A 27,356-nucleotide genomic window follows, 5' to 3' on the forward strand; every position below is an offset into this window, starting at 1 on the left:
GTATGAAGAGAAAATGAACGCTTCAGTCACAGAGCTTCACTTCATTTACTGAGAATCTTGAATTGAAGGAACAAGTCCTGGTAGCACACATACATCTGGAAGACGTCTATCTGATGTCTGATTGATCATATGTAATACATCTGCTGTCAGATGTCAAAACGTCTGTTAGATGTTAATTTAGAATGTGTGTAAAACCGCTCTTTCTAAGATGTTTAGCAGACGTCCCTTTGTTTTTAAAGCCTCTTTTACAATTCTTGATAAGCGCAGTGACTGTAGACGTCATGACTCATTCTGAGAGAACTTGATGAGAAATGTTTGAGATCTCAGACTTGAAGCGTGTGCTCTGTTTGAGACGTTAAGATCTCTTGAAACTGACAACACAGGTGAGATTTTTGTGGTCTGTGTTTTTGTGTAAATGTGGATCATGAATTCACTCTCACAGAAGATGAAATATATGAGCTCCATAAAAGTTGTTTGTGATTTGAAGTTCATCTTGGTTATTTTTGTGTATTGTTCTATCCAGTCATGTGTGATGAAGTTCTGCTGTATGTAGAGAAACAGACGTGTGTGTTTTTGCATGCGGTTGCACAGTTTCAAGATCCAACACACCAACTTTCAAAACTATCAATAGCACTGGGTTTTAAAACCAAATGACTTTGATCACTATCAGTTTGTGTTCCCTGAATATCAAACCTGTGACCTTTCTAATGATATACAGGCAGAACTGAATATGTTCAGTGTTTTATTAATACCATACCTCACGTAAGTCATCATTTTATAATAAGTCATCGTTTATTCATGTGGTTGTAAATCTGTATTTGAGTCTTTCTTCTGTGAAACACAACAGAAGATATTTTGAGAAATGTCTTAAAACACAAATGGGGGTTTTGTTCATACTACGAAAATCAGTGGAGTTCAGTGTTGTTTGATTGTGGACATTCTTCAAAAGATCTTCTTTACTGATGAAGAAAGTTGCACACAGGTTTGACATGAGGATGAAGAAGTGATGAAAGACAGCATGTTTAGATGTTGTGCTTGTTTTCACAACTTTTGATTTTCAAGACATTTCATGTAAAACTCTCTCTCTCTCTCTCTCTCTCTCCTGACTCTGTCTCTATGTGTTTCTCCAGAGACTGAGTGATTCATTCTTTCCTATATCACAAATGAAGAAGTGAAACATGTGTGCCTCTCACCTCCCCTCGTCTCTCTCTCTCTCTCTCTGTGTCAGTCTTTATTTAAGCGTTGCGGCAGGTAGTGTGTGTTGTGATGGAGAGAAGAACATGTGCTCCTGGTTCTGACTGGGATTCTTTAATCAAACACTGTAGACCCAGTGAACCTGTCCGGCTGAGACCATCAAAGCCCGTCACTGGTGAGTGACCCTAACCTTCATCTCATGTTCATCATCACGACTGGAGTCAGTCTGAAGTTGTGAAGCATTCGATCAGTAGCTGATGATTGTGTGTGTTGTGTAGATGTTCCTGTGGCCGTTGTGAAGCACGTGTTGAGCAGCGGAGGTCCGGTCGAGCCGCGGCCTGCCTTCAGTCCCAGCGTTTGGATCTGTGTCGGTCTGGTGATGAGCGCCTCACTTCTGGTGCTGCTCTTCTGGTTCATCATCTACAAACATCACCACAGAACCTCACACAACACAGGTACAACACACACACAACAACACATCGTCCCTATTCAATGATAACACACACACCAGAGAGTTTCTCTTCCTCCTGTGGGGTGATGAGGACCTAAGGGGGTCTTCAGGGACACCCCGCTTCTTCATCAGTTCTGTGACCCAGCGGAAGAGCACAACGACACTCTTGTGTTATATTTATCCTCAGCAGTCTTTGGGTTGACAGTGGGTTCGTTGGTGCTTGAGGTGAAATAATGAATCTAAACCGAATATGTTTGATCAAGCAGATCATTTTTACTAACTGCGCACTCTCAATCTGCTCTCAGAGTGACAGCTCAGACAAAAATAAGAATTCTGTCATCATTTATTCATCCTCATGTCATTCTAAACCGTTCTGACTTCCTTTCTTCATCAGAACAAAAAAGAAGATATTTTGAAGAATGTTGATAATCTAACACTGAACCACATTGCCTTCTCTTGTATGAACACAAAACCACCGTGACATTTCTCAAAATATCTTCTGTTGTTTACTGCAGACGGTTTCATCTTTACAACAAACAAACGTTACTGCGCATGCGCTCTTTTGCGACCCCATCTGAACTTCCGGTACACATTCACAAACAATCGAGTGCCTGTAGATTATTTCTGATAACAATCAAAAGAAACCCGGAAGAAGCGTTAATTGAATAAACTTGTCTCTCCGATGGTTTGAATTTAGACTGCGATACCAAGATCAATCGCTAGATGTCAGTGTACCATATGTTTCTTTAAATTCGACCTAACTACAGGACCCATTTAACATTGTTTATTTAATACAATTGATATACAATAAAATAAAAATTAATACTAACATGAATTAAATCAAATACAAATAGTTATATTATTAGACACTAGCCAAACACAAACCGGAAGCTAACTGCGGGTCAGGCGCGCGCGTCTGATGAAACGCTCTATATATGTTTACAATAATTAAACGATGTACAGAATATTTATTATTTTTTTCGCTTTAAATGAGCCTGTTGGTTTATTTGCCAAGCAGGCAACGAGGAAACTCACACCGCAGTGTCTTCACAACAGGAAGAGGACAGTAAACTGCAGGAAGTGCACATCGCTGAGGAAACATGTGGGCGGAGTCTGTGTAATGGATGGGCGGAGCATAGCCTGCCACTTCCGGCCACAGAACTGGGAGATTCTGCTCTGGTTACCACTAAAACTGGACCAGCTGTTGAGGTTTGACTAAACATCAGATGTGTTTCAGTATGGATTTAACTCCTATCAGACCTTTATAATCATATTGACACAAATTCCCAAGTTGAACAAAATGTAAGTTTGTGGTTTCTGTATGAATATATGATCTATACACCAGTGTGCTTAAAACATGACCAACATTTACATAAACAATCAAAACCTACAGTGTGGGACTTCAGTCAAAACACATCAGTGATTCATTTCATCACATTTGTCAGATTTCAGGCTTTGTGTCAATATTTCACGTCTGAACTTCCTGTTTCAGTATAAATCATTAACGTGTTGAATAAATCTGCACATGTTAAAGCACTTCAGCGAGTCTTTAAATCAAGACCTCAGACATATGATGGGTTTGGTTCATTCTGTGACATTAATCAGCTTGTGACAAAAACACATGTACAGTGTAAATACACATTTCAAACAGAAGAATTGACCAAAAGGATGTCGGCTGTTTTCATGAAGAGATGAGCGCTTCAATCATTTAATGAGAAATACAGTAACATTGAGTCTAACACAACAGACGCTGTTTATAAATGTTATGATCTCAGACAGATCTTATTGTGTTTAATAAAGTGTCATATTTATCATTATTTAATGTCTTTGTTTATTAGTCAGTTTAGTAAATGAATCATTTTATAAGAAAATAAAGCTTGTTTATTTTCTATCTACATAAGTGGAATAATGAGTTCTGATCACACATATAACTGTATAAACACATGCTACACAACATCTACAGTAAAACAAATCAATGATTCAATGATGTTTGATCAAAGAATAAACAACAAAACAAACGTACAGTAGAACACACAAACATAATAAACATCAATTCATTCGGTTAAAAAAAAACACACAGGTGTGTGTAGGTGTCTGTCGGGTGTGTTACAAGTGTGTGTGTATGGTTCAGTCAGGTGTATGTGTGTGTCTGTCAGGTGTGTGTTACAGGTGTGTGTTTCGGTCAGTCAGGTGTGTGTTTGGGTCTGTGAGGTGCAGGTATTCAGGCTGGTTGTCTTCAGTGTGTGTGTGTGTGTGTGTCACAGGTGTGTGTTTGGGTCTGTGAGGTGCAGGTGTTCGGGCTGGTTGTCTTCAGTGTGTGTGTGTGTGTGTGTGTGTGAGAGTGTCTGTCAGGTGTGTGTCACAGGTGTGTGTTTGGGTCTGTGAGGTGCAGGTATTCAGGCTGGTTGTCTTCAGTGTGTGTGTGTGTGTGTGTGTCACAGGTGTGTGTTTGGGTCTGTGAGGTGCAGGTGTTCGGGCTGGTTGTCTTCAGTGTGTGTGTGTGTGTGTGTGTGTGTGAGAGTGTCTGTCAGGTGTGTGTCACAGGTGTGTGTTTGGGTCTGTGAGGTGCAGGTATTCAGGCTGGTTGTCTTCAGTGTGTGTGTGTGTGTGTGTGTGTCACAGGTGTGTGTTTGGGTCTGTGAGGTGCAGGTGTTCGGGCTGGTTGTCTTCAGTGTGTGTGTGTGTGTGTGTGTGAGAGTGTCTGTCAGGTGTGTGTCACAGGTGTGTGTTTGGGTCTGTGAGGTGCAGGTGTTCGGGCTGGTTGTCTTCAGTGTGTGTGTGTGTGTGTGTGTGTGAGTGTCTGTCAGGTGTGTGTCACAGGTGTGTGTTTGGGTCTGTGAGGTGCAGGTGTTCGGGCTGGTTGTCTTCAGTGTGTGTGTGTGTGTGTGTGTCTCTCAGGTGTGTGTCACAGGTGTGTGTTTGGGTCTGTGAGGTGCAGGTGTTCGGGCTGGTTGTCTTCAGTGTGTGTGTGTGTGTGTGTCACAGGTGTGTGTTTGGGTCTGTGAGGTGCAGGTGTTCGGGCTGGTTGTCTTCAGTGTGTGTGTGTGTGTGTGTGTCTCTCAGGTGTGTGTCACAGGTGTGTGTTTGGGTCTGTGAGGTGCAGGTGTTCGGGCTGGTTGTCTTCAGTGTGTGTGTGTGTGTGTGTGTCTCTCAGGTGTGTGTCACAGGTGTGTGTTTGGGTCTGTGAGGTGCAGGTATTCGAGCTGGTTGTGTTCAGTGTGTGTGTGTGTGTGTGTGTGTGTCACAGGTGTGTGTTTGGGTCTGTGAGGTGCAGGTGTTCGGGCTGGTTGTCTTCAGTGTGTGTGTGTGTGTGTGTGTGTCACAGGTGTGTGTTTGGGTCTGTGAGGTGCAGGTATTCATGCTGGTTGTCTTCAGTGTGTGTGTGAGTGTCTGTCAGGTGTGTGTCACAGGTGTGTGTTTGGGTCTGTGAGGTGCAGGTGTTCGGGCTGGTTGTCTTCAGTGTGTGTGTGTGTGTGTGTGTGTGAGTGTCTGTCAGGTGTGTGTCACAGGTGTGTGTTTGGGTCTGTGAGGTGCAGGTGTTCGGGCTGGTTGTCTTCAGTGTGTGTGTGTGTGTGTGTGTGTGAGTGTCTGTCAGGTGTGTGTCACAGGTGTGTGTTTGGGTCTGTGAGGTGCAGGTGTTCGGGCTGGTTGTCTTCATGTGTGTGTGTCTCTCAGGTGTGTGTCACAGGTGTGTGTTTGGGTCTGTGAGGTGCAGGCATTCGAGCTGGTTGTCTTCAGTGTGTGTGTGTGTGTGTGTGTGTGTGTGTGTGTGTGTGTGTGAGTGTCTGTCAGGTGTGTGTCACAGGTGTGTGTTTGGGTCTGTGAGGTGCAGGTATTCGAGCTGGTTGTCTTCATGTGTGTGTGTCTCTCAGGTGTGTGTCACAGGTGTGTGTTTGGGTCTGTGAGGTGCAGGTATTCGAGCTGGTTGTGTTCAGTGTGTGTGTGTGTTCTGCGGTGTCGTGTGGAGAGAGTTTTTCTGCGCTCATTTCCTCGTGTGGCCAGTGTTGATATGATGCGCTCGGACAGATCCTGCTGCAAACGCTGGAAATTCTCTCTGAAGAGAAAGAGGGACACAGTGAGTGTGTGTGTGTCAGTGTGTGTTTGTTTGGTGTATTAATTGTGTGAGTGTTGTTCCTCTTACGCTGTAGGTGGAGTTGGCAGGTTGTATTTCTGTCCTATAACTCCAGTTAACCAATAGGTGACCTCCTTTCCTTTACCCTAAAACACACTCAGTGTAAAGCTCTGTGTGACCCAACATTGTATTCATTATATTTCAGCAGACATACACTGTAAAAAAGCAACTTAAAAACGTTAAAAGTTTAACTTCTCATGAGTCAATTGAACCTAAATGATATTGAAGTGACTTGAGTTGTACAACTCGATTTATTTTATTTTATTTAACTTAAAATTTGAAGGCAGCTGAAATTGTTGAAATATTTTTACAGTGAACTAGATGCACTGAACACCATGAACTGATGTATGAATCCAGAATATATCAAATACAACAGCATGTATGTGTAAAAGAGTGTACAGTATAGTGTATGTAGTGTAGTGTAGTGTAGTATAGTGTATAATGTAGTGTGTAGTGTGTAGGTGCTCTGACCTTCAGGTGAGTTTCTCCTCTGCGTTCATACTCAAACTGACACTCTGTTCTCTGAAGGATCTCAATGGTCGACTCGCTCACATGAATCCTGAGAGCTACAAACACATCAGTCACATGACTGTATCAGTGTGTGCGTATGTGTGTGTGTGTGTGTGTGTGTGTGTGTGCGTGTGTTAGTGTGTGTGTGTGTGTGTGTGTGTGTGTGTGTGTGTGTGTTACTGTTAGTGTGTGTGTGCGTGTGTGTGTTAGTGTGTGTGTGTGCGTGTGTGTGTGTGTGTGTGTGTGTGTTGCATGTCTTACGGTGTCCTGTAGACTCCATGCGTGATGCGGTGTTCACAGTATCTCCGAACAGACAGTATCGCGGCATCTTATTCCCCACAACACCTGCAGCGCACGGACCTACATCATCATAGACAGTAATGTTACTCATTTGTGACTTTGTGGGGATGTTTCAGTCCCTATGAACAGATAATAAATGCTAGTTTTCTAGTTTAAAAATGTAAAAAGTGCCCAAAAGAGTTCAGCGTTTGATTATAGAATCGTGTACCTGAATGTATTCCGATCCGGATCCACAGCGGGATTCCCGGCAGATGTCTTAGTGCAAACGTTCCCATGAACTCCAGAATGTCCAGAGCCATGAGACAGACGTCTACGGCGTGTCTGTTCCCGTTCCGCTTGGGCAGTCCAGACGCAACCATGTAAGCGTCTCCGATCGTCTCCACCTGAGACATCAGCGCTGACATTACTAATCTATTACCTTCACATTATACTCCAGACACGAGAAGACGACACACACACACACACCTTGTAGACGTCGTGATGATCCAGAATGCTGTCAAAGTTCTTGTAGATGTCGTTGAGCATGTCCACCACCTCCATGGGTGTGCTGTGATGACAGAGAGTCGTGAAGCACACGATGTCACTGAAGTATATAGTGACCTCATCAAAGAGCTCAGGCTCCACACGACCCGTCTCCTTCAGAGAGCGAACCACCGGCCTGTGAGAGAAACTCTTTCATTACACACACACAACACAAATACACACAGACATGAACGTGTGTGTGTGTGTCTGACCCGGGCAGCAGCATGCGGTTGAGTTGGTCAGCTCGGTCTCTCTCAGCTTTATACAGAGACGTTCTCTCCTCCACCAGGTACTCCAGGTTTCTGGAATACATCTGCAGTCTGCGGATCAGATTGTCCATGTAGCTGGCGTTGGCCTGATTGTGAAGATTGCTGCAACACACAAAACAACGTCAGCTGAACGTCACACACAGAAAGACACACACACACACAGACACACACCTGAAGATCTTCCCCAGAGCTCCTTCAATCCTCTTGAAGTCTGGTCGCTTCTCTGGATCCTCCTCCCAACAGCTCTTGATCAGGACAAACAGCTACACACACACACACACACACACACTCATTGTGAGTTCATCAGAACGTGTGTGTTTTCCTGTGATGTCACTCATTTGGACGAGAGTGTCTCTATACCTCAGCTTCTGTCTCTCCAACACACTCAAAACTGAGATCCGGTCTGAACACATTGGGTCCTCTCGGGTACTGAACACAACAGAGCTTCTCTAGAAGAGTGAGAGAGAGAGAGAGAGAGAGAGAGAGAAAGAAGGTGAGCGAGCGAGAGAGATTGAGGGGGAAAAGTGAGGGAGAGAGCCAGTGAAAAACGAGAGAGCGAAGTGAGTGAGTGAGTGAGTGAGGTTGTACCTGCCGTATCTGAGCAGTCGCTGGTGTAAAATGTGCTTTTCCTGAAGATGATCTCCTGAGCGATGATGGCAAAACTATACACGTCTCCCTTCTGAGAGATACTCTGAACCCTCATGTGCTCAGGGGCCGTCCACAGATCTGAGAGAGAGAGAGAGAGAGAGAGAGAGTGGTGATTGATTCATTGAATGGTTTAGTTCTGTTTTTTCTTCTCTAGTTAAACTGTGTTGTGTGTTTGTGCGCTGAAGGCCGGGAGATGAACCTTTCCCAGGCGTGAGGATGGTGTTACAGCCAAAGTCTGTGATTTTCACCACCATGCGATTGTCCACCACACAGTTTGTGGATTTCAGTCTGCCGTGAACAGCAACATTACTGGAGTGAAGGTACGACATGCCCTGATATCACAACAACGACACAGAGACACACTGTGAGGACTACAGTACTCTTAATCCCAAACGTCACACGACGAAACCGGAAAACAAGTCTCATTGCATTCAGTTTAAATCTTTTGTATTCGCTTCAATACGTATAGAGACATTTTACTCGAGCTGCCAAAGATGATCAGAATCAAGCCCATTACATAAACAATATGACACATAAAAGTATTTTCTTTCTTCTTCTCGTGGACTTTTGAATATTAAAATAAAATGGAAACAGCTAGCTGTTAGCGGATTACCTTAAAAATCCCTAGATATGTGTCATGATTCTGCCTCATCATTTCAAGTCTTTCCTGGTCTTGTGGCAGAATCATGGGAGGATTGCCTGTTTACTGTGGAGAGAGGCGTTTTGGACCATTATGGCTTTCCATACCCTCTCTCCAGTCTCGTCTCTGTTCCCGCCCTCTCATTCCTCGTTTAGTTCTCCATCAGTGTTTCATTCCCGACACCTGTCCCCTGTATCCTGTGTTGGTCTCCCTATAAAACACCCTCGAGTCTATTGTCCTGTGCTCGTTTGTTTTGTATGGTGCCCATGTATATCGTGTTCTTGTTACCATGTTCCTTGTCTAGTTTTGTTTATTGATTGTTATTTAGTTTTATTTCATGCGCCTGTCCGGTGTTGTCTCGCTCTTGAGATGTTCGGTTTTACTCGTTTTGTACATGTAGCATATTCTGGATTTCCACCCATCGTGGGTTTTTGTTTGTATTTATTAAAGTCTTGTCTATTACCCCGTACCGCTGCCTGCATCTGGGTTCTTCCCTACGATGCGAGACAGATATTGCTGATACTTCATACTCTTGATACACTTTTTCCAACAAGCAGATGTAATGAGACGTGTTTGCCGCTTTAGTCACGTGACATTCAGATGCTCACACAGACCTTTGCGATGTCGTACATGACTGAGATCTTAAACTCCAGATCCATGAAGCTCTCGTCTGGATATGAGATCTTGTCGTCCAGCACAAACTGTGAACACACAGTCAGATGTTTGTGTTGTATGAAGGCTTGATGTGTGTTATGTTTGTGTTATTCTGAAGAATGTGACAGACCCTGAGCGATCCTCTGTCACAAAACTCAAACACTCCGAACACGCCGCTGTCGAACTTCACCGTCCCGTAGAACTTGGTCAGGTTATAATAATCGATGCGCAGCAACTGAGAGCAAGACAAGAACACGGTCACATAAATATGATGTCTGAATCAAAGGAAGAAGTGAAGCGTCTTGTTTGAGTGACTGAACTACAGCTCAACACATGCTTTTGAGTCTGAGGACACACTAAAGAGTCATCGCAGATTTTACAGAGTTGAGCTCAATGCGCTGATCCTCAGAGAAATTCCCATCTGTGTTCTTCAGTTCCTTCAGAATCACCGGCTGCACAGAGACAACACACACACACAACTTTATCGATGTCTTATGTGTGTCTCACAAACAACACACACCCAACAGCACCTTTTTGTCGTAACGGCCTTTGTGTATCTGGATGATGTTGTCACCCTTCTTATCTTCATCGATCTGTAACACACACACACACTCTCTCTCAGTCAGTGTGTGTTTGGTGAGAGAGAGAGATAAAGAGAGAGTGAGAGAGAGAGCTGTACTCTGAGACTGATGTTGTTTCTCTGTTTGTTGTCCAGCGGTGTGATGAGCGCAGGATTGATGTGTGACCATTTCTTCTGGTTGTAACGCACTCGTCTGTTCTGTCTGACAAACACACAAGAGTGACTCTCAGCGCATCTCACCTGTCAATCACTCTCTTCAAATATGTATATTATCACTGAACCTGTAGAGTATGAAAGCCATAGCGGTCGCCATGACGACACTGAGGCCGAGAACGATCATGATGATGTTCTGAACCTCCATACCTGAAAGCACACAGATGAGCATCACATGCTTTAATATTTAACAAGACACGTGTTTGCGATGACATATTCTAGTCGGGCAGAACTATGATCAGAGTTCATTGCATGCATCACTTTTGTCATTGTTTATGTAATTATCTGTCAGTTGCTTGGGTTCACGGCCTCCACAAAGTGCATTAAAATCCATTTATACAAAGCTAGTTGTGATTTATCCCGCTTAAAAACTAGTCATTTGTCAAGTTAGAGCTGTAATGATGTTAACAGTGTCATGTGTGATCAGACAGGTGAGTTATTTTTCTCAGTTCATTTTAAACTGACTTGAACTACACCTGCATTAAAGTCCCAGTGAAAGTAAACATGAAAATTCACATTTTGTAAATAGTTTATCAATGAGGGTCATTCTCCTTATAAAATTTGTGTGCCCTCATAATCTTAGTAAATTAGACGGCTTGATGCCACGGGAGCTGAGCAACATTCACATTTCAAATGTAAATCAAATTAATGTAGCGGAAAACTTTAAGGCGGAGATCTGTTTTTAATATAAGTGCCAATAAATGAATTTCTTGTGACTAAATTATGTCTTTTTATCAACACTCACGTGAAGGTTGTTGTTAATACATCATAGGTCAAAGACCAAACGGGTCACATGACCATAAAACATGGCGGACGCAGTATTTAATAGTCATCTTCCAGCCAATCAGAATCGTTATTTAAACAGACCGTGGTATAATAGATGTTGTCAAATAAAAAGTATGTTTTTTAGTTTTAATTATCTTAATTGTCAGCTGAATATTTTGGGAGAGGCCCGAGAAAAACCTCCCCCCAGACCAGGCCCTGTATGTAATGATACTTATAGTGTCCCATCATTTATTATTCAACAAGTCAAAGAGGAAGGATGTGACTTCGGCCAATGAAATGAGGGTTTTGTGCAGAAAGTGTGCGTGTGTTATTGAATACCGTGAGAAGGTTTGTCGCTGGGCAGACGTGATCCGGCCCACGGCAGGTCAGGATTACTGTGATTCCTCTCGGTTTGGTTCACAGACGTGTCAAACACAAACAGAGTCTTATACTGAAGACAAACACAAGAGTTACATTCATAACACACTTGGTTTTGTAGGGTGGAACTTGATTCAACACAGTGCACAGATTGAAGAAGGAAAGTTCAGACATGTGACAAACACGAGAGGTCTCACCTGATAGTTTGAGCCTGTTGTGTAAACCACAGACAGATTGAGATCTCTGTCACCACTCGCATCTATTTTATAGTGTCCACCTACACCTGAAACACACACACACATGTCAGCCCTCGAGCACATCAGTGTGTTTATTGTGTTTATGATGGAGTGTTGGAGAGAGACGGATACCCTGAAAGCTTGTGCTCCTGAAGGGATTGTCAATGATGCTGCTGGACGATTGGTTTTTTATGGCCAGTAGATTCTCTCTCATCACTTGACCAAAGAGAACAACGGCGTCATGGTAACCCACCACATAATCATTGAGTGCCTGCAGGACGATAATGTAACTGACGCACATCACTTACATCTCATGTGACCAAATAACAGCAGCGGACCACAGAACACCGCTCAGAAACACATCTTTACAAACGTACGTTTACAACTCTTGACTGAGACTTGACATTTCAAAACATACATGTAAAAGAGAAGAACATTTAACCCAGGTCAACATTAAATGACATAGGTTAAACTTTATTTTTCATTGTAATAAGTAACTCTGTTGACTACTTATGCAATATACAGTTATTTCCAGTGTTGGGTGTTAATAAGTAATTAGTTACTGTAATTGAATTACTTTTTCTTGAAAAAGTAAAGTAAGGGATTACTCTTGTTTGTTCTGTAATTGAATTACAGTAACTTCTAATGTAATTAAACTAAATACTGTGTAATGTATACAATAGGGGAATTGACATTAAAAAGTCTAACTTTAACATGCATGCATTAATGTATCTTTCTCACGTTTGTAACACTTAAGTCAGTTAATGTATTAAGGGGTCGTTACATGTCTGTGCTTGAATCACTTTACCAATCAATGTTGATATAGGATATAGAAAGTAATAAGTGATTTAATACTTTTTGGAGAGAATCATTTGTACAGTAATCTACTTACACTATTGAATATGTCATTAGTTACTAGTAATTCATTACTTTTTAGTAACTTTTTCTGAGTAACTTACCAGCCGTTAGTTCGCATTTTCGCATATGATTTTTTGATTGATGGGATTCATTTACATTAAATAAAAATATAACAATCAATGTATATGCATTTGCTACACATTGTTTATTTAAATACATGTTTATAATTTGACAGTACTTACTGTACTCACGCACTTACTGTACATGTGTGCACCTTAAATTGTGCTTTTGTATCTTTTAAATCTACATGTGTCTTTAGTTAATGTGTATAATATATGTTATGGGCAATTCCATGAAAATGTCTTTTTACAAAAAGTTTTTACCAACGTTTTTTACTACGGTAACAGCACAGATTTTAACATTTGGTGGTTCACATATCCATGTGAGATCTCTCTTCAAATTTGTAAAGCGTTTGTTTTATTTTTAGTTCATGATTTTTCATAGTCAGGTTAGAGCCATTTTCAGGATTGTCACATCCATAACGCTACATATTCTTCATAAATGGACACACGAAAATGAATATAAAGAAACTATTTGATGTTCTACAAAGAGGCATCACTTCTCCATTCATTGGGTATTATTCACGGTTGCCGCTAGGTGTCACTGCGCTGCAACAGAAGAAAACACATGCAAACACAAAAAAACACAAGCAAATGCAGAAAACATCTTCATCAGTTTGGCGACACATGCCCTGCATATACTCGCAACACAAACAAACACAGAAACGCGCTGCAAGCTGCACGGACGACAACGGAAGTGTTTCCGGGGGACACAAAAAACTGATGCACCTGATTGGGTCGCGCTTCATTTTGACTGTTCAAATTCGTTAGTGGAGTTGTCAGCCACATTGACTATGTCGACTAGAATAAGTTGACAAGTTTTTAATCATTTTTTTTAAACCTTTAAACTTTTTTATAGTGATACTTGTTTAAGTAAGTCGAGCAGCTACTACTTCTCATAGTTTTTGTTAAACTGTTCAAATCAACAGGCTAATAATATCCTGGGGACGTACGTTAAGAAAGTTAAAATAAAGTTATAAAGCAATTACCTTCAATGTGCCTGACAACTCCACTAACGAATTTGAACAGTCAAAGTGAAGCGCGTCCCAATCAGGTGCATCAGTTTTCTGCGGTCCCCCGGAAACACTTCCGTTGTCGTCTGTGCAGCTTGCAGCGCGTTTCTGTGTTTGTTTGTGTTGAGAGTATTTGCAGGGCATGTGTCGCCAAACTAATGAAGAAGCTTTCTGCATTTGCTTGTGTTTTTTGTGTGTGCATGTGTTTTCTTCTGTTGCAGCGCAGTGACATCTAGCGGCCACCGTAATTATTGCTTCAGTATTATGCATTTTATTTCACAGAAATCCTATAAGTTTATCTTCTCACAAAAAAACACGTCATTTTTTGTCACATTCACATAATGATTTATTATGTTTATTTCCCTTTTTAAAAATTGAAAGATGTCAGTCTATGAACAAATTTTCTATGTTTAGATTCTTTTAACAAGGGTTTAGTCAAACATAAACAGATGGTTCAATATAATCGTAACAAATTCATTCTCTGAGCATTTTTATGATACGTCCATAATGCAAAATGTCACGTCCATAACGCTGAAAATGCCCTTATGTCTCTGACAATATGTATCTGACGTTACATATATGGACAAACAAAGTATATGAAGCTCACAACATATTTAATTAAGTAAAGTAACATATATGAAGATTAAAACATGATGGAAATCTAATGTTTATTATGTATGAATGTGACCTGTATGTAGTTCCTAAGGTCTGACTTATATAGTGTTTATTGTGTATAAGTCATGTAATGAGGTCAGGTCAGAGCGTGGAGTGAATGCGTTCAGTACCGTGGCGTTTAAATGTGAGAAGTTGTCACTGGAGTAGTTCCTGAAGCTGTGCATGGTGATGACTAACACGTCTCTCATGTGCTCATAGCTGGAGATGTTGACGTGATATCCCTGACTGAAACACACAACACCAGTCTGAGCGATGCGCTGCACATCTCTCATGACCATCAGAATCATGCACTTACTTGTACATGTCAATGAGGACAAACACCACGTCTGGAGGAACCCGACTGCTGTTCTTTATAGCCAAAACGTCGTCAGGTGTTCCACACAGAACAAAAACTGCACAAACACACACAGAATCACACATCGGCTTTGTCTGGAAACAGCAATAACATGTTTACAGTGGTAAACATTTAAGTTTCCTTTACACTCGCCAAAGAACACATTTCTAAATACTTAGATGACTTTTGCTAAACTCTTCTTCACACAGTTTTCCCAACCAACATTCAACTTGTCCCAGCAGTTCATTTCACATTCAAAATACAGTAAAACTACCAAAACACTTCATTCACGGCTCAAATCAAGAACACCAGCAAGGTTTGTTGTCTGCTGTCAGATGTCATATAGACGTCTATAAGATGATTATGATTTAGAAAAGATGTAAAACTGCTCTTTCTAAGATGTTTAGCAGAATCTTTTACACGGCAGATGTTTTCCAGATCTCTAGCAGACGTATTACAGACGTACATGTGCTGTCATTTCAAAACTATGTAAATTTGTTTCTTCCGCAGAACACAAAAAAAAATATTTCAAAAAAATTAGGTAAATGTATCAAACAAGTGGTACCCATTCCTCTATCACACATACATCTGGTTTACGTCTATCTGACGTCTGCATTTACATGTGCAAGACATAGTTTGCTCATCTGCAATACATCTCTGAGATATCTGCTGTCAGATGTCATATAAGATGTGTATGATTTGGAAAAGATTTAAAACTGCTCATTCTAAGATGTTAAGCAGATGTTTTCCATTCGTCTCCGAGACGTATTTCAGATGGGCAAATGATGTATTGCAGATGTAAATGCAGACTTCAAATAGACGTAAGCCAGATGAAATGTGCCGTAAGGGTCACTTGAATGTGCTTTGTGCCCATACAATAGAAATCAATGGGGGGCCACAGACCGATGTTCAGGACCACCAACTGTTCAGACCGTGATCACTTTAAGTATTGAGAAATGTGTCGTAAAGATTCTGGTGAAATAAGTGTTCATTTGACAGTATGTTGGCATCAACATGCACGCATACACACACTTACTGTTACTGTGTCGGTCTGAACTGTGAAGCGCTTTTTTGACCTCATCATTACTCCTCAGCATGACTCTGGAAATGTTCCTGGCAAACAGAGCAGACGGGGCCTCAAGAGCATTGACATACCTGAGACAGACAGACAGACAGACGGAGAGAGAGACAGAGAAACAGTCACACATCTTGCGTGCGTGTGTGTGCGTGTGTGTGTGTGCGTGTGTATGTGTGTGTGTGTGTGTGTGTGTGCGTGTGTGTGTGCGTACCAGAAGCACTCCTCTGTGTTGTTGACTTGTTTATATATGTAGGCTGTTTTCCACTCTGGCTTCAGGTTAGAGAATGACACGTTCCAGAAGTGAACGAAGAAGTCTGAGATCTTGCGAGCCGGCAGCAGCAGACGGGTGAGTTTCTCTTTATGGTCACATGACAAACCAAAACTCCCCGCTGAGATGATGGGCACGGTCAGAGTCAGACCAACCTCCTGACTGACACATGACAACATCGTTTCAACATTTTAAGGATTTACACTGCATTTATAAGATTAAAGGGGCAGTTTTTAAAGACCGCCGCTAGAAAGCACACAATCAAAACAACAACAGTTGCGTAGCTTGATGACGCCTGAAGGAGCGTGGAATGATGGGATATGTAGTCTTCACTCCACCGCTGATGGCCATCAATCAGCCGGGAATGAGAAATCATGTCAGCGGATGAGGTAAAACAATAAAGTTTTATAAATGTTGTGTATAATTGTGGTCCATAAACAAGGGACTGCTCGAAACAAGCTAGTGGCTTGCTAGACGCTAGGTTCTACTTCCTTATTTGTCCACAACACTGTTGTCATGCGGTTTCTACATCAGTAAAGGCGGTAACGAAGGGGAACGTGGATATGACGCCATTGACAGGCGACTGCACGGGCACGTGTCTCTGTTTAGAATGGAGAGTGTATCACTATTTACAAGTAGTTGGAAACATTTGAGATATTGTAAGTAATCATGTAAACAAAATATATAACATTAACTTAATAGTTTTTAGAAATTTGACTGCAAAAATTTTACAAACTGCACCTTTAAATTGTGATTACATTCATCTTTATATTACATTTATATTAACTGATTCATCTTTAGAAGCATTGAAAACTTGACAGACAACAATAAGTATACAAGTACAATCATAGTTTAGTCAATGTTCATCTTATTGAAGCATTTGCAATAGTACAATGTATTCTATGTATTTCATCATTTTTCTGTTTTTAATTCAGTCAGTTCTAAGTTGTGTTTAATGTTCGGCTGCTTTACAACGGCCGTTAACCATTAAATCGAGTTAAGAATCTTTTGGGAAAACCATCATGTGACCTCATCAATGTGAATTAACCTCGATTTGTAATCACATCATATTTGAGGAAGTGACATCATGATTCAAACAGAAGTTCCTCTTATTTTAATCCATCAAATGAACTCAAACTCTGTCATAAAGAAAGTGACAGTAAACTAATGTGATGTGCTGTAATGATGTTTAGTGAACAAAACCAAGCAGAATTCTCCCATGATAGCCATGTGTGTGTGTGCGCGTGTGTTTCCGGGATCAAACCCACCACCTTCAGGTTGCTGTTATTTTAGAATTGAGCTACAGACACGGACACAAACTCGTATCATGTTTTCATAAAACAAACAAAACATGAGATGTTTGCCTTTGTGGCAATAACTCTTTTTCAAAGCTGTAACAGATGTTAATAATTAAAGAAACACACACGTGTATAATATGTGACTTACTCCACCAGCTGGAAAGTGGCATATGTGCAGGACGGGCCGAGCATGACACAGCCGAGCTCGCTGCTGTTCTGAAGGACAAAACATCCATTAACATCATCCATTAACATCACATCACCTCACAGGAAACACAGCCGCAGGACTTTAGCAGTGAAATCTCCTTCAAACGTCCTTCAGACGGACCGAGCAGAACTCACATGCAGGGATTTGAGAATCTCTGCAGCTTCACATGTGCTGCTGCCGCAGCCGCGCCGCCGGTAATGTGTGGTGTTGAAACCACTGAAGAGAACCTTCATCCTGAAGTCCAAACCTTCAGATAAAACAACATGCCATATCAACACACATACAGTGTTAAAGGAACGCTTCAATCAATAATGGAAATAAAAATCTGTCATCATTTACTCACCCTCAGGTTGTTCCAAACCTGTGTACGTTTCTTTGTTCATGTACGTACACAGGTTTGGAACAACCTGAGGGTGAGTAAATGATGACAGAAATTTCATTTTTGGGTGAACTGTCCCTTTAAAATGACTAGCAGCAGTTTGTCAGTAACTTACTGTAAATTTACATTAAGTATAAAATAATGTTTAACATTCACAAGTCTTCATCTTTACACAAAAAAGATGCCTCCAGAATAAAAGTTTATATTTACATAACTGTTGTCTGGGTCCTGTGCATATTAATTTAGTAAAAATATACTGAATAAACATTTATATATGATTTAAATTATCGGAAAATATAAATACATGTATATGAATCTGTTTACAAAATGAAAATGCACAGAACACAGACATTATGTAAACACAAACTTTTATTCTGGACTACTCCTTTAACGGCCCTAATATAAATCTATAGTGTACAGTTTATACTGTATAGAAACACACACACACATATATAATCCTGCTTTAATAGCTGTTTTTGCTTGACTAGTGACAGTGTACATGACAGTTATTGGACATTTCACTCAAGTCAAATATAAACTTCAGTGTGCTTAGTTTTTTTATTTCAAATGAACAACTATAAATGTATAACATTGGCTCTCATGTAAAATATTCCAATATGGTGAAAATAAACATCAGCAAATGATTTTGCGTTGATTTATACCAAATAAATAAGGGATAATCCACGATTAGACATGCATTAAAGGAATTTAATGCACAACGTGGAGACAAAGAACTTTGCCTCAGTGAAATGCATTAAAATCCTTTAAGTGTTAATAAAGGTCACATTAACTCTCACAGTGTATATATAATCCAGATTATGAGAGTGTGGATTATATATGAAGAGTTTGGTTCCAAAATGAGATAAAAAATGTATTGTGCGTTCCAATATCAATAAAACTGCAGTTGCTTTGATTTAAGACATAATAACTAAACAAATACAGCCAACTAACACAATAAACATATGATTTTAGATGATTTTAGCTTTCCTGTAGCTCAGTGGTAAGAGCATTGCGTTAATAACGCAAGGTTGTGGGTTCAATCCCAGGGGATTGCAAATACCTATGTAAAATGTATAGGATAAAGCAATGTAAGTCGCTTTGGATAAAAGCGTCTGCCAAATGTCTAAATGTAAATGTAGATTTTTTACAAACGGAGTTCTCATCTTGGAACCAAACTCTTCATATACACTGTGAGTGTTAATTTAGCCTTTTTTACACTGGTGGTATTTATTTATGTAAGAATAATATAAATTATGAGTATTAATGAAGATATATTGATCAAAGTGCATTGAAATTATAATCTATTTGATATCATATTTAAACTCTTTTTATTTAAATGGTTATGGGAAACATGCTTAAAATTTGTTAAATATATATGTTTATTTCATAAATGTTCATCAGAAAAATCACAGAAAATAATTGAATAATGTTTTTGTCTTATTAAGTGAATTGCTTGAACTTCGAGAACATTTTCTGTCGAAAACATTTTCCTGGAAAGTGTTGTTTTCCTCAAGGACACAGTTACACTTCATTGTTAAAACTTTCTTAGAAAACTCAATCATTTTATAACTTAAACATTAAAAAATGTTATATGAGCCAGTGACTCACCTGCATCCTGGTTTTTCTGGTTTTCCACCCGCACGGCCTGATACACCACGTCTTGAACAAACTTCAGACTCCAGGGTGAACCTTCATCCTCTAGAAGAACCACGTTTAACGTGACGGAAGAGTTTCTGCAGTCTAAAACATCAAAGCCGTAGACACCCAGCGCTGAGCTGAAGAAGAAGAAGAAAGTCAACATCACGTCCACTGCCGTCGACTGTTCTTACAAACACACAGTCATTCCTGAGCTCCATAAATGTCAATCTGAAACCTTCAGAGAGCACAATCTGCCTTCCAAAAACACATTTCACATCACACAGAACATGATGTGATGATATCACGTTCTACTCCACTTTAAGTGAAGTGGAAGTGTGTGTGTTCACAGAAACGTGAAGAGGAAACGTGCGGTCAGGTGTGTCTCTGTGTGTGCGTTAATGAACAACCAACACAGAAGAAACAACATCAGTCTGATCATTTCACCTGTTTCACCTGATCAAACACACTCCTCTTCTCATCACACCTCACTTTATTCTGGTCAAATACACTTCAAATGACAGTTATAAAGACAAGTCTCCATACTTGTCATTTATAAAAGTCTAACGAAGTAAGTGTACTTGACTTGTACTCGTGTTTATTCTTTTGATTGTGTAGTTTAAGAAATACTTTTTTACGGATGCTGTTTTAAACATATTTAAATTTGTTTTGTTTTTTAATCTTCCACGTCAAATAAAAAGGAGCAGATTTTTGAACAAAAAAAAATATGTAAAATTACAGAAAATGACCACAAATTTATTTTTTTACAGGTTATTTTTGATACACGGTCAAAAACTATAAAATTACAGGAAAAGACAACAAATTTACAAGAAGAACGGGAAAACAATTTAATATATACATCCTTATATCCTATTATTTGACAGAGGGGAAATATATTTTAAGGTATATTAATAGTGCATAGTTTAACAGACTGTCTAATAAACATAGATGTTCAAGTTTATAACGTGTTCAGCTTGGTTGTGGAATGGTTTACAGTAAATAAAACTGAAATATAAACACAGAAACACATTGGTCTAATAAATGTGCAAAACAACACATAAATAGTGAACTATAAGTATATTAAGTTGAGTTTAAAGTATTTAAAGTATAATTAGTACAGAATAAAGACTACTAAACTAGCAGTCACTAGTAAACACTTCATCAAGTAAATCTGTTGTTTACATCTCCTACCCTTCAAGTATACTGAAGTATACATCCCATAAACGTTCTAGAAGAGCACAGAAGGGCCAAAGGTCGCGTGAGGCTGTAAAACTGCTGAAGGTCTGTCAGATAAATTGTGTGTTATAAAAACAGATAAAAACTCATAAAACGTCAGTGTCTTCAGGCACAGTGTTGACTTGGAGAAGAGGAGGATGATGATGTGATGCACAGAGCCAATCAGATCACAGATCACAGGTTTAATGACTCCTAAATCTCACGTCAAATGACACAATTATATGTTTAAACCTGTAAGAGCCCATCTTTAACAAACTGACCTCTTTTATAAAAAAAATCTCAGTATACAATACATTATTAGTAGTGTTTAAAATACTGGCTGTATATACCTAGAAAAGAGAGAGAGAGAGAGAAAGAGTGTGAGAGGGAGAGAGAGAGAGAGAGAGAGAGAGAGAGAGAGAGAAAGAAAGAAAGAAAGAAAGAAAGAAAGAGAGAGATGTATATATATATATATTTTTACTTATAGACTTTTAATTTTATTCTATCTTATTTTTTATCTTAATCTGTATTATTCTGCATGTTTATATTTAATCTTGTGCTTTGGCAATGTAAATTTTCTTTTATCATGCCAATAAAGCTCATTTGAATCTGAATCTTGAATCTTGAGAGAGAGAGAGAGAGAGAGAGAGACCTTTAACAGACTTTTATTTAAAAAAAAACATTGTAGTCAACATTCCTTCACACTTGAATAAAAAAAGGGGGATTTTTTTTTTTACATATATCCCCATACAATAACTTTAATTACATTCTTAATTTAAACACGTTTTACTGTCACAGAACCTCATTTTTAATTTAAAAACAATTCATTTTCATCATTCACTGTGCACAACACATCATTCAGAGCCCAAATTTCTTTAAATCCATTCAAGTTATTTGTCAGTTTAAAAAATGCAAATTCTGCTTTGATTCTATTTGCTGTAAGGGCGTTATAGACCACCTCAGGACCTACTTCCCCTTCTCCCTTTAATTTCCTTTTCCGTGTTAGCCATATTGCCATTTTGGCCCCTCCTATTACAAAATTAATTAGCGAGATTTTTTTTCCGTCAGATACCACATATTTTGGCCCAAAGATGAAAAGTTCAAACACTGCCCCCAAATTCCTAACACACTCTTCCAAGATCTGAAACAATCCTCTTAACCTTGAGCAATTTAAAAACAAATGATCTATTGACTCATCATTACCACAAAAAAGACATTCTTTCCCTACGGTGGGGTCAATGTGTGCCAAGTCTCTGTTTGTAGCTATTGCCCAATATATAATTCTCCACTGGAGATCCGCAGTGCGTTTCTCAATAGGGAGTTTATACAGGGACCTCCAACAGCCACTAGGGGATGAATCTGGCCCAAACAATTCTGACCATTTTGTCTCTTTGCAGTCTTTTAGTGCGTTATAGTGTGACACTTTCACACAAATATTATAGAGTGCCTTTTTTGAAGCAGTCTCAAAAACATCAAGCACAGGAGTCCTGAATTTTAGAATGGATCCTTCCACTGGCTCCTCATCAATCGCTGCTGAAATTTCCACTAAGGGAAAGTGTCTCTCTCCGTTTGGTTCAGGAACTTCCTCCTCCTCCGGGCTTTGTCCAAAGGCAGAAGGTAGAGCTGAGACAATTCCATCCATTATTCCCTTCATAATCCTTATAGACTTGACACCTGTTATGTTGCACATTTCTTCTGGACTTTTCCAGTTTGCACCATTCTTTAAGTACCCGATTCTTGTGCAGCCTGCTGTCGCCATTGCGTTCTTTATGCTCCTGGACTCAAGTGCCTGTACTTGTACCATCGGATTATTAAAAATAGGTTCATTCTCCATCCAAAGTCCAATGTTTAAAAGATCTCTCTTGACTTTGAAAAAACAGGTCCATGCTCTCAAAACAGTTTTGTAGAAAGGGGAAAAAAACCTCAAATCCATGTTAGTAAGTTTAATTAAAAATAATTGTGTATCATACTTAAAATTGTTCATTTTTTTCAACACCGCACAAGCTGCATCAGCCCAGCATGGTTCCACATACAACAGTCTTTGAGCTGCTTGAAGCCTGAACGTCTTTATCCTGTTCTCAATGTCTATCAGGCCTTGTCCTCCCTCTTGAATGGGTAAAAAAATTACAGCAGATTTTTTCCAATGCTGTCCATCCCAGAAAAAGTCAATTAACTTCCTTTGTAACTCTTTAACAACACTTTCTGGTGGGTCCATAACATTCATTTTGTGCCATAACGCAGAAGCAGCCAGATTGTTTGTGACCAACACCCTGCCCCTGTAAGATAACTGAGGTAGCACCCACGACCATTCAGACAACCGATCACTCATTTTCTCCACCATACCCTCCCAATTTTTTTCCCTAAATTTCTTTGTTCGTGAATACACTCCCAACATCTTCAGACCTTCTCTGCCCCATTTAAGTCCCCCTGGAAGAACAGGAGGGGGCTTTCCCTGCCAATCTCCTGACAAGTATCCCTCGCTCTTTTCCCAATTCACTCTGGCTGACGAAGCTTTTTCATCAGTGTTTAAAACCTTTGTTAAACTCAGAACATCTATCTCACTTCTTATAAAAACAGTTATATCATCAGCATAGGCAGAAAAAATAATTGGTCTATTTTCACAGCCATCTATCTTAAACCCCTGCAATTTCTCTTTCAGTTTATATAATAAAGGTTCCATGGCCAACACGTATAACTGTCCTGATAAAGGACAGCCTTGCCTCATGCCTCTATGAACTGACACTGGATAGCTTAGCCCCCCTCCAACCTTTAGCAATGCAGAAGCTCCCGTGTACAGCAGTTTTATCCAAGAAATAAAAATCTCACCAATACCAAATGCATTCAGGGTTTTAAATAAATAGGAGTGATCAACTTTATCAAATGCTTTCTCTTGATCAATGGACAGAAAACCTACATCCTCATTACTGGCATTTGCCAGATCCATTACATCACGCACAAGAAAAAGATTATCCATTATAGTTCTTTCCGGTAAACAATACGTTTGAAATTCATTGATAACATATTCCAAACATTTGTTTAATCTATTTGAAAGACATTTTGCAAGGATTTTATAATCAGTACAAAGTAAGGCTACAGGTCTCCAGTTCTTTAGCAGGCCAAGATCACCTTTTTTTGGTAATAAAGATAAAACTGCTCTTCTTCAACTTGTTGGCAGTTCCTGTTTTTTTATGAGAAAATCTAAAAACCTCAAGTAAGTCTTCTTTTAAAAGAGTCCAGAATTGTTTATAAAACTCAGACGGAAGTCCATCAATGCCAGGAGACCGACCGTTAGAGAGTTTTTTGACAGCCTCTGATATTTCATCTACTTGAATATCGGCATCAAGCCATTTTCTCTGCTCGTCTGTGAGCTTTGGCAAATCTCTAAGCAGGTCGTCCATACAATTAGTATCACAGTCTCTTGCTTTGAATAGATCAGTGTAGAAGTCTTTTGCATGGTTTCTCATTTCTTTCGGATTGGTTATTAAAGTCCCATCTGGTAGTTTCAAATGTACCATTAGTTTTCTTCCACCTTTTTTTTTTCTTCTCCAAATTGAAGAAGTATGAACTTGGCGCATCTACTTCTCGTATTGAAGAAAAACGGGCTCTTATCAGAGCTCCTTTTGCTCTTTCATTGAACAGAGACGCCAGCACAGTCTTTTTCCCCTTTAATTTTTCCACTTCTTCTGAATTTTCTTCAATGATTCCTCCTTCAATTTCAGTGATTTCTCTCTCAAGTGTTTTAATTGTGTCCTTTAAGAGTCTATTTGAGATAGCTGTGTAATTCTGACAAAAGATTCTTATTTGTGCTTTTCCAACATCCCACCATTGCACTAAATCTTCATATTCTTTTTTTTATCTTGCCATCTAGACCAAAATAGCCCAAACTTGTCGCAAAAAACAGAGTCATGTAATAATTTTTGATTAAAATGCCAGTAATAGCTACAGTGCTGTGACTTTTTTAAACTCATTTCTATCATACACAAATGATGATCAGAAAAACCATTTGGACAAATATTGGCTTTTAAAGCTCTATTAGAAAATGTTTTACTTATATAGATCCTATCCAACCTTGCAGCACTTATATGGTCATGAGAAGCTTTAACCCATGTATATTGCTTCACTGTTGGGTGTTTTACCCTCCAAACATCAAACAAGTCAAAATTCTTTATAATGCTGCTTAACAAATTAGCAGACTGGGGATGTGGTTCGTCGCTATTTCGGTCTAATGTGAAATCTAAAGTACAATTCCAGTCTCCCCCAAGAACTATACATACATCATCATCATTATTTTTTAGAGCACTAGATAATTTTTTAAAAACATCAGCTCTTTTTGCTCCATTGTTTGGCGAGTAGATATTAATAAAAATAATAATAAACCCCATTACCTCTGCTTTTACAACCAAAATTCTACCTTTAACTATCTCATAGGAGGATATACTAGTCATATTGAGCTTTTGGGAAAAAAGAATTGCAACACCTCCACTTAAATTGGAGCCATGACTTAGAAAAATCTTCCCCTCCCACCACATTTTCCATTCTATTTCATTGCTTAAATCACTATGGGTTTCCTGTAAAAAGGTAATGTCCAAATGTTTATTTTTTATTAATTCATACAAGGCAGCCCTTTTTCTGTAATTTCTTCCCCCATTAATGTTTATTGTCCCCATATTTATGCTCTCCATAAGAAGTAAAAAAATAGAAAGACAAGACAGTAGAAAAAGACCAGGAAAGGAAAAAACACCCTTTGTGACATGATCATTAAATTACTTTTTAGCTATTCTCCATTCTTTTCGTATATTCGTCACGATTTTTCTCAGTCTAAATGTTTTCCTCCGGCTCAGTTCATCCAATCCTACACTCCTTTGTACTTTTACTGCCGACCTCAAGAATCTTTCAACATCAGGAAAAAACATCTGAATGTTGTAAGTTTTTCCAAACGTTTTATCAAGGAACTCATTAATTTCTTTCACTGTATATAACTGATCATCACCACTCTGAGAAAATATGTCAGACATTCCTGAAAGACTTTCATTATCATCAGCTATCTCCTCCTCATCATCATCATCATCATCTCTATCAACAGCCTTAGCATTATGTTCATCACTGTTTCCAGTTTCATCTTCACTTTGAAACCCGTTCACCTTATTTTTCTTAACGTTCTCGCAAACAGAATCACTCTTTTCAACATTTATTTCTTTTTCAATTTTATCCTGATTCTTCTGTGATTGTTTGTTTTCTGTTTTATCTCCCTTCCTTTCAGTTTTCTCTGAACTCTTTCTTTTCATGGCATCACTCTCTTTTGTCTTGCCCGGTCTTACCATTTCATTTAAACCACTCGGTCCCGCCGTTTCATTATTCAACTCGTTATTCTCAGTGTTCGTTTTATGAGGGCACGCATTTTTCTTGTGACCTATTTCACCACATTCAAAACATTTTAAACTTCCAGTACTTGCATAAAGCATGTAGGACTTGCCCTCGTGCCTAACTCGGAAGGAGATGTCAAGAACCGCTGAATCCAAAAACATAAACACTTGACGTCTAAAAGACGTAACATGTTTCAATGACTCGCTTTTACATCCTAGTGGAACCATTTTGATTCCACTAGCGATTTTCCCAAATCTCAACAATTCCCTTTCAATGTCAGGATTTGGTATAAAAGGGGGACAATTCGAGATTGTTATACGGCTCGATTGAGCCACTAGCGGAGAAACAACTGTAAAAACGCCACTTACCAAAATGCAGCTCTCAATCAACCGACTGGTAAAGTTCCGTTCTTTTAGAAAAATCACTACAGCCTTGTTCATCCGTGAGGCCGAGACAACGTTGCTATACCCCACCTGTTCGCCTATTGCCACAAGCACGTCTTCGACTGAGACGCCGGATTCCGTTACACATCTAACGCCATGACGGAGCGAGAGAGCGGAGTAACCCTCACCTGAGTGAGGCTCCATCTCGAACACCCCCCACGAGGCCAAAAACGAAAAACACTCACCGAAAATACAGACAGAGAGAGAGAGAGAGAGAGAGAGAGAGAAAGAAAGAGTGAGAGAGAGAGAGAGAGAGAGAGAGAAAGAGAAAGAAAGAGTGAGAGAGAGAGAGAGAGAGAGAAAGAAAGAGTGAGAGAGAGAGAGAGAGAGAGAAAGAGTGAGAGAGAGAGAGAGAAAGAGAAAGAAAGAAAGAAAGAAAGAGTGAGAGAGAGAGAGAGAAAGAAAGAGTGAGAGAGAGAGAGAGAGAGAGAGACAAGAGAAAGAAAGAGTGAGAGAGAGAGAGAAAGAAAGAGTGAGAGAGAGAGAGAGAGAGAGAGAGAGAGAGAGAGAGAGAGAGAGAGAGAGAGAAAGAGTGAGAGAGAGAGAGAGAGAGAAAGAGAAAGAAAGAGTGAGAGAGAGAGAGAGAGAAAGAGAAAGAAAGAGTGAGAGAGCGAGAGAGAGAAAGAAAGAGTGAGAGAGAGAGAGAGAGAGAGAAAGAAAGAGTGAGAGAGAGAGAGAGAGAAAGAGTGAGAGAGAGAGAGAGAGAGAAAGAAAGAGTGAGAGAGAGAGAGAGAGAGAGAGAGTGAGAGAGAGAGAGAGAGAGAGAGAAAGAAAGAGTGAGAGAGAGAGAGAGAGAGAGAGAGAGAGAGCGAGCCCCCTATAGGACAAATTAACAAAACTAAAAAAACAAAACTATTGAACTTTCACTTCTGAACTTTCGTTTTTATCATTTGTATAATTATCATACATTTAATTAACCCGTGATTGTTTAACTAAAAACAAGAAGGCATCTGTAAATAAATGTTTATATGGATGTA

General features: G+C 39.5%; 2 protein-coding genes across 6 annotated transcripts; one reads left to right on the top strand and one right to left on the bottom strand.

Annotated features, from left to right (window-relative positions):
• Nucleotides 1-94: 94 nt before the first annotated feature.
• Nucleotides 95-3,181, top strand: LOC130425868 (tumor necrosis factor receptor superfamily member 17-like). 2 transcript variants are annotated; one of them, XM_056752286.1, is made up of 4 exons: nt 95-383; nt 1,229-1,369; nt 1,473-1,649; nt 2,661-3,181. In XM_056752286.1, the coding sequence occupies exons 2-4, from the start codon at nt 1,267-1,269 to the stop codon at nt 2,858-2,860; spliced, it is 480 nt and encodes a 159-aa protein (XP_056608264.1). In that variant the 5' UTR covers nt 95-383; nt 1,229-1,266; the 3' UTR covers nt 2,861-3,181. The 2 variants fall into 2 exon arrangements, with proteins under 2 accessions (XP_056608264.1, XP_056608265.1); XM_056752287.1 differs by having other exon boundaries at nt 95-1,369; nt 2,664-3,181.
• A 138-nt stretch (nt 3,182-3,319) lies between these two features.
• Nucleotides 3,320-26,576, bottom strand: gucy2ca (guanylate cyclase 2Ca). Of its 4 annotated transcripts, none has more exons than XM_056752283.1 (28): nt 26,305-26,576; nt 19,331-19,497; nt 17,478-17,590; nt 17,284-17,351; nt 15,781-15,999; nt 15,528-15,646; nt 14,453-14,549; nt 14,268-14,382; nt 11,625-11,763; nt 11,454-11,539; nt 11,218-11,329; nt 10,182-10,263; nt 10,000-10,102; nt 9,851-9,913; nt 9,701-9,772; nt 9,451-9,555; nt 9,281-9,367; nt 8,226-8,358; nt 7,967-8,104; nt 7,739-7,827; nt 7,550-7,641; nt 7,322-7,480; nt 7,053-7,245; nt 6,796-6,970; nt 6,549-6,647; nt 6,249-6,343; nt 5,787-5,863; nt 3,320-5,699 (listed from the first exon to the last, which is right to left on the bottom strand). In XM_056752283.1, the coding sequence occupies exons 3-28, from the start codon at nt 17,574-17,576 to the stop codon at nt 5,525-5,527; spliced, it is 2,991 nt and encodes a 996-aa protein (XP_056608261.1). In that variant the 5' UTR covers nt 17,577-17,590; nt 19,331-19,497; nt 26,305-26,576; the 3' UTR covers nt 3,320-5,524. The 4 variants fall into 4 exon arrangements, with proteins under 4 accessions (XP_056608261.1, XP_056608259.1, XP_056608260.1 ...); XM_056752281.1 differs by lacking the exon at nt 26,305-26,576 and having other exon boundaries at nt 3,320-5,206; nt 5,500-5,699; nt 19,331-19,694; XM_056752282.1 differs by lacking the exon at nt 26,305-26,576 and having other exon boundaries at nt 15,781-15,995; nt 17,284-17,346; nt 19,331-19,694.
• Nucleotides 26,577-27,356: the final 780 nt, after the last annotated feature.

Source organism: Triplophysa dalaica, chromosome 7 (genome assembly GCF_015846415.1).
Source record: "Triplophysa dalaica isolate WHDGS20190420 chromosome 7, ASM1584641v1, whole genome shotgun sequence".
In the NCBI taxonomy this organism is placed as follows: Eukaryota; Metazoa; Chordata; class Actinopteri; order Cypriniformes; family Nemacheilidae; genus Triplophysa; species Triplophysa dalaica.

What these genes read in the sequence shown, in the direction of transcription:
- LOC130425868 (XM_056752286.1), top strand. Translation starts at nt 1,267, where the DNA reads ATGGAGAGAAGAACATGTGCTCCTGGTTCTGACTGGGATTCTTTAATC. An exon ending in ACCATCAAAGCCCGTCACTG is followed by an intron (nt 1,370 to 1,472) that starts GTGAGTGACCCT and finishes TGTGTTGTGTAG; the next exon opens with ATGTTCCTGTGGCCGTTGTG. An exon ending in CAGAACCTCACACAACACAG is followed by an intron (nt 1,650 to 2,660) that starts GTACAACACACA and finishes TTATTTGCCAAG; the next exon opens with CAGGCAACGAGGAAACTCAC.
- gucy2ca (XM_056752281.1), bottom strand. Translation starts at nt 19,523, where the DNA reads ATGTTGACTTTCTTCTTCTTCTTCAGCTCAGCGCTGGGTGTCTACGGC. An exon ending in GTCCTCATTGACATGTACAA is followed by an intron (nt 14,383 to 14,452) that starts GTAAGTGCATGA and finishes TGTGTGTTTCAG; the next exon opens with TCAGGGATATCACGTCAACA. An exon ending in AAGGCCGTTACGACAAAAAG is followed by an intron (nt 9,773 to 9,850) that starts GTGCTGTTGGGT and finishes GTCTCTGTGCAG; the next exon opens with CCGGTGATTCTGAAGGAACT.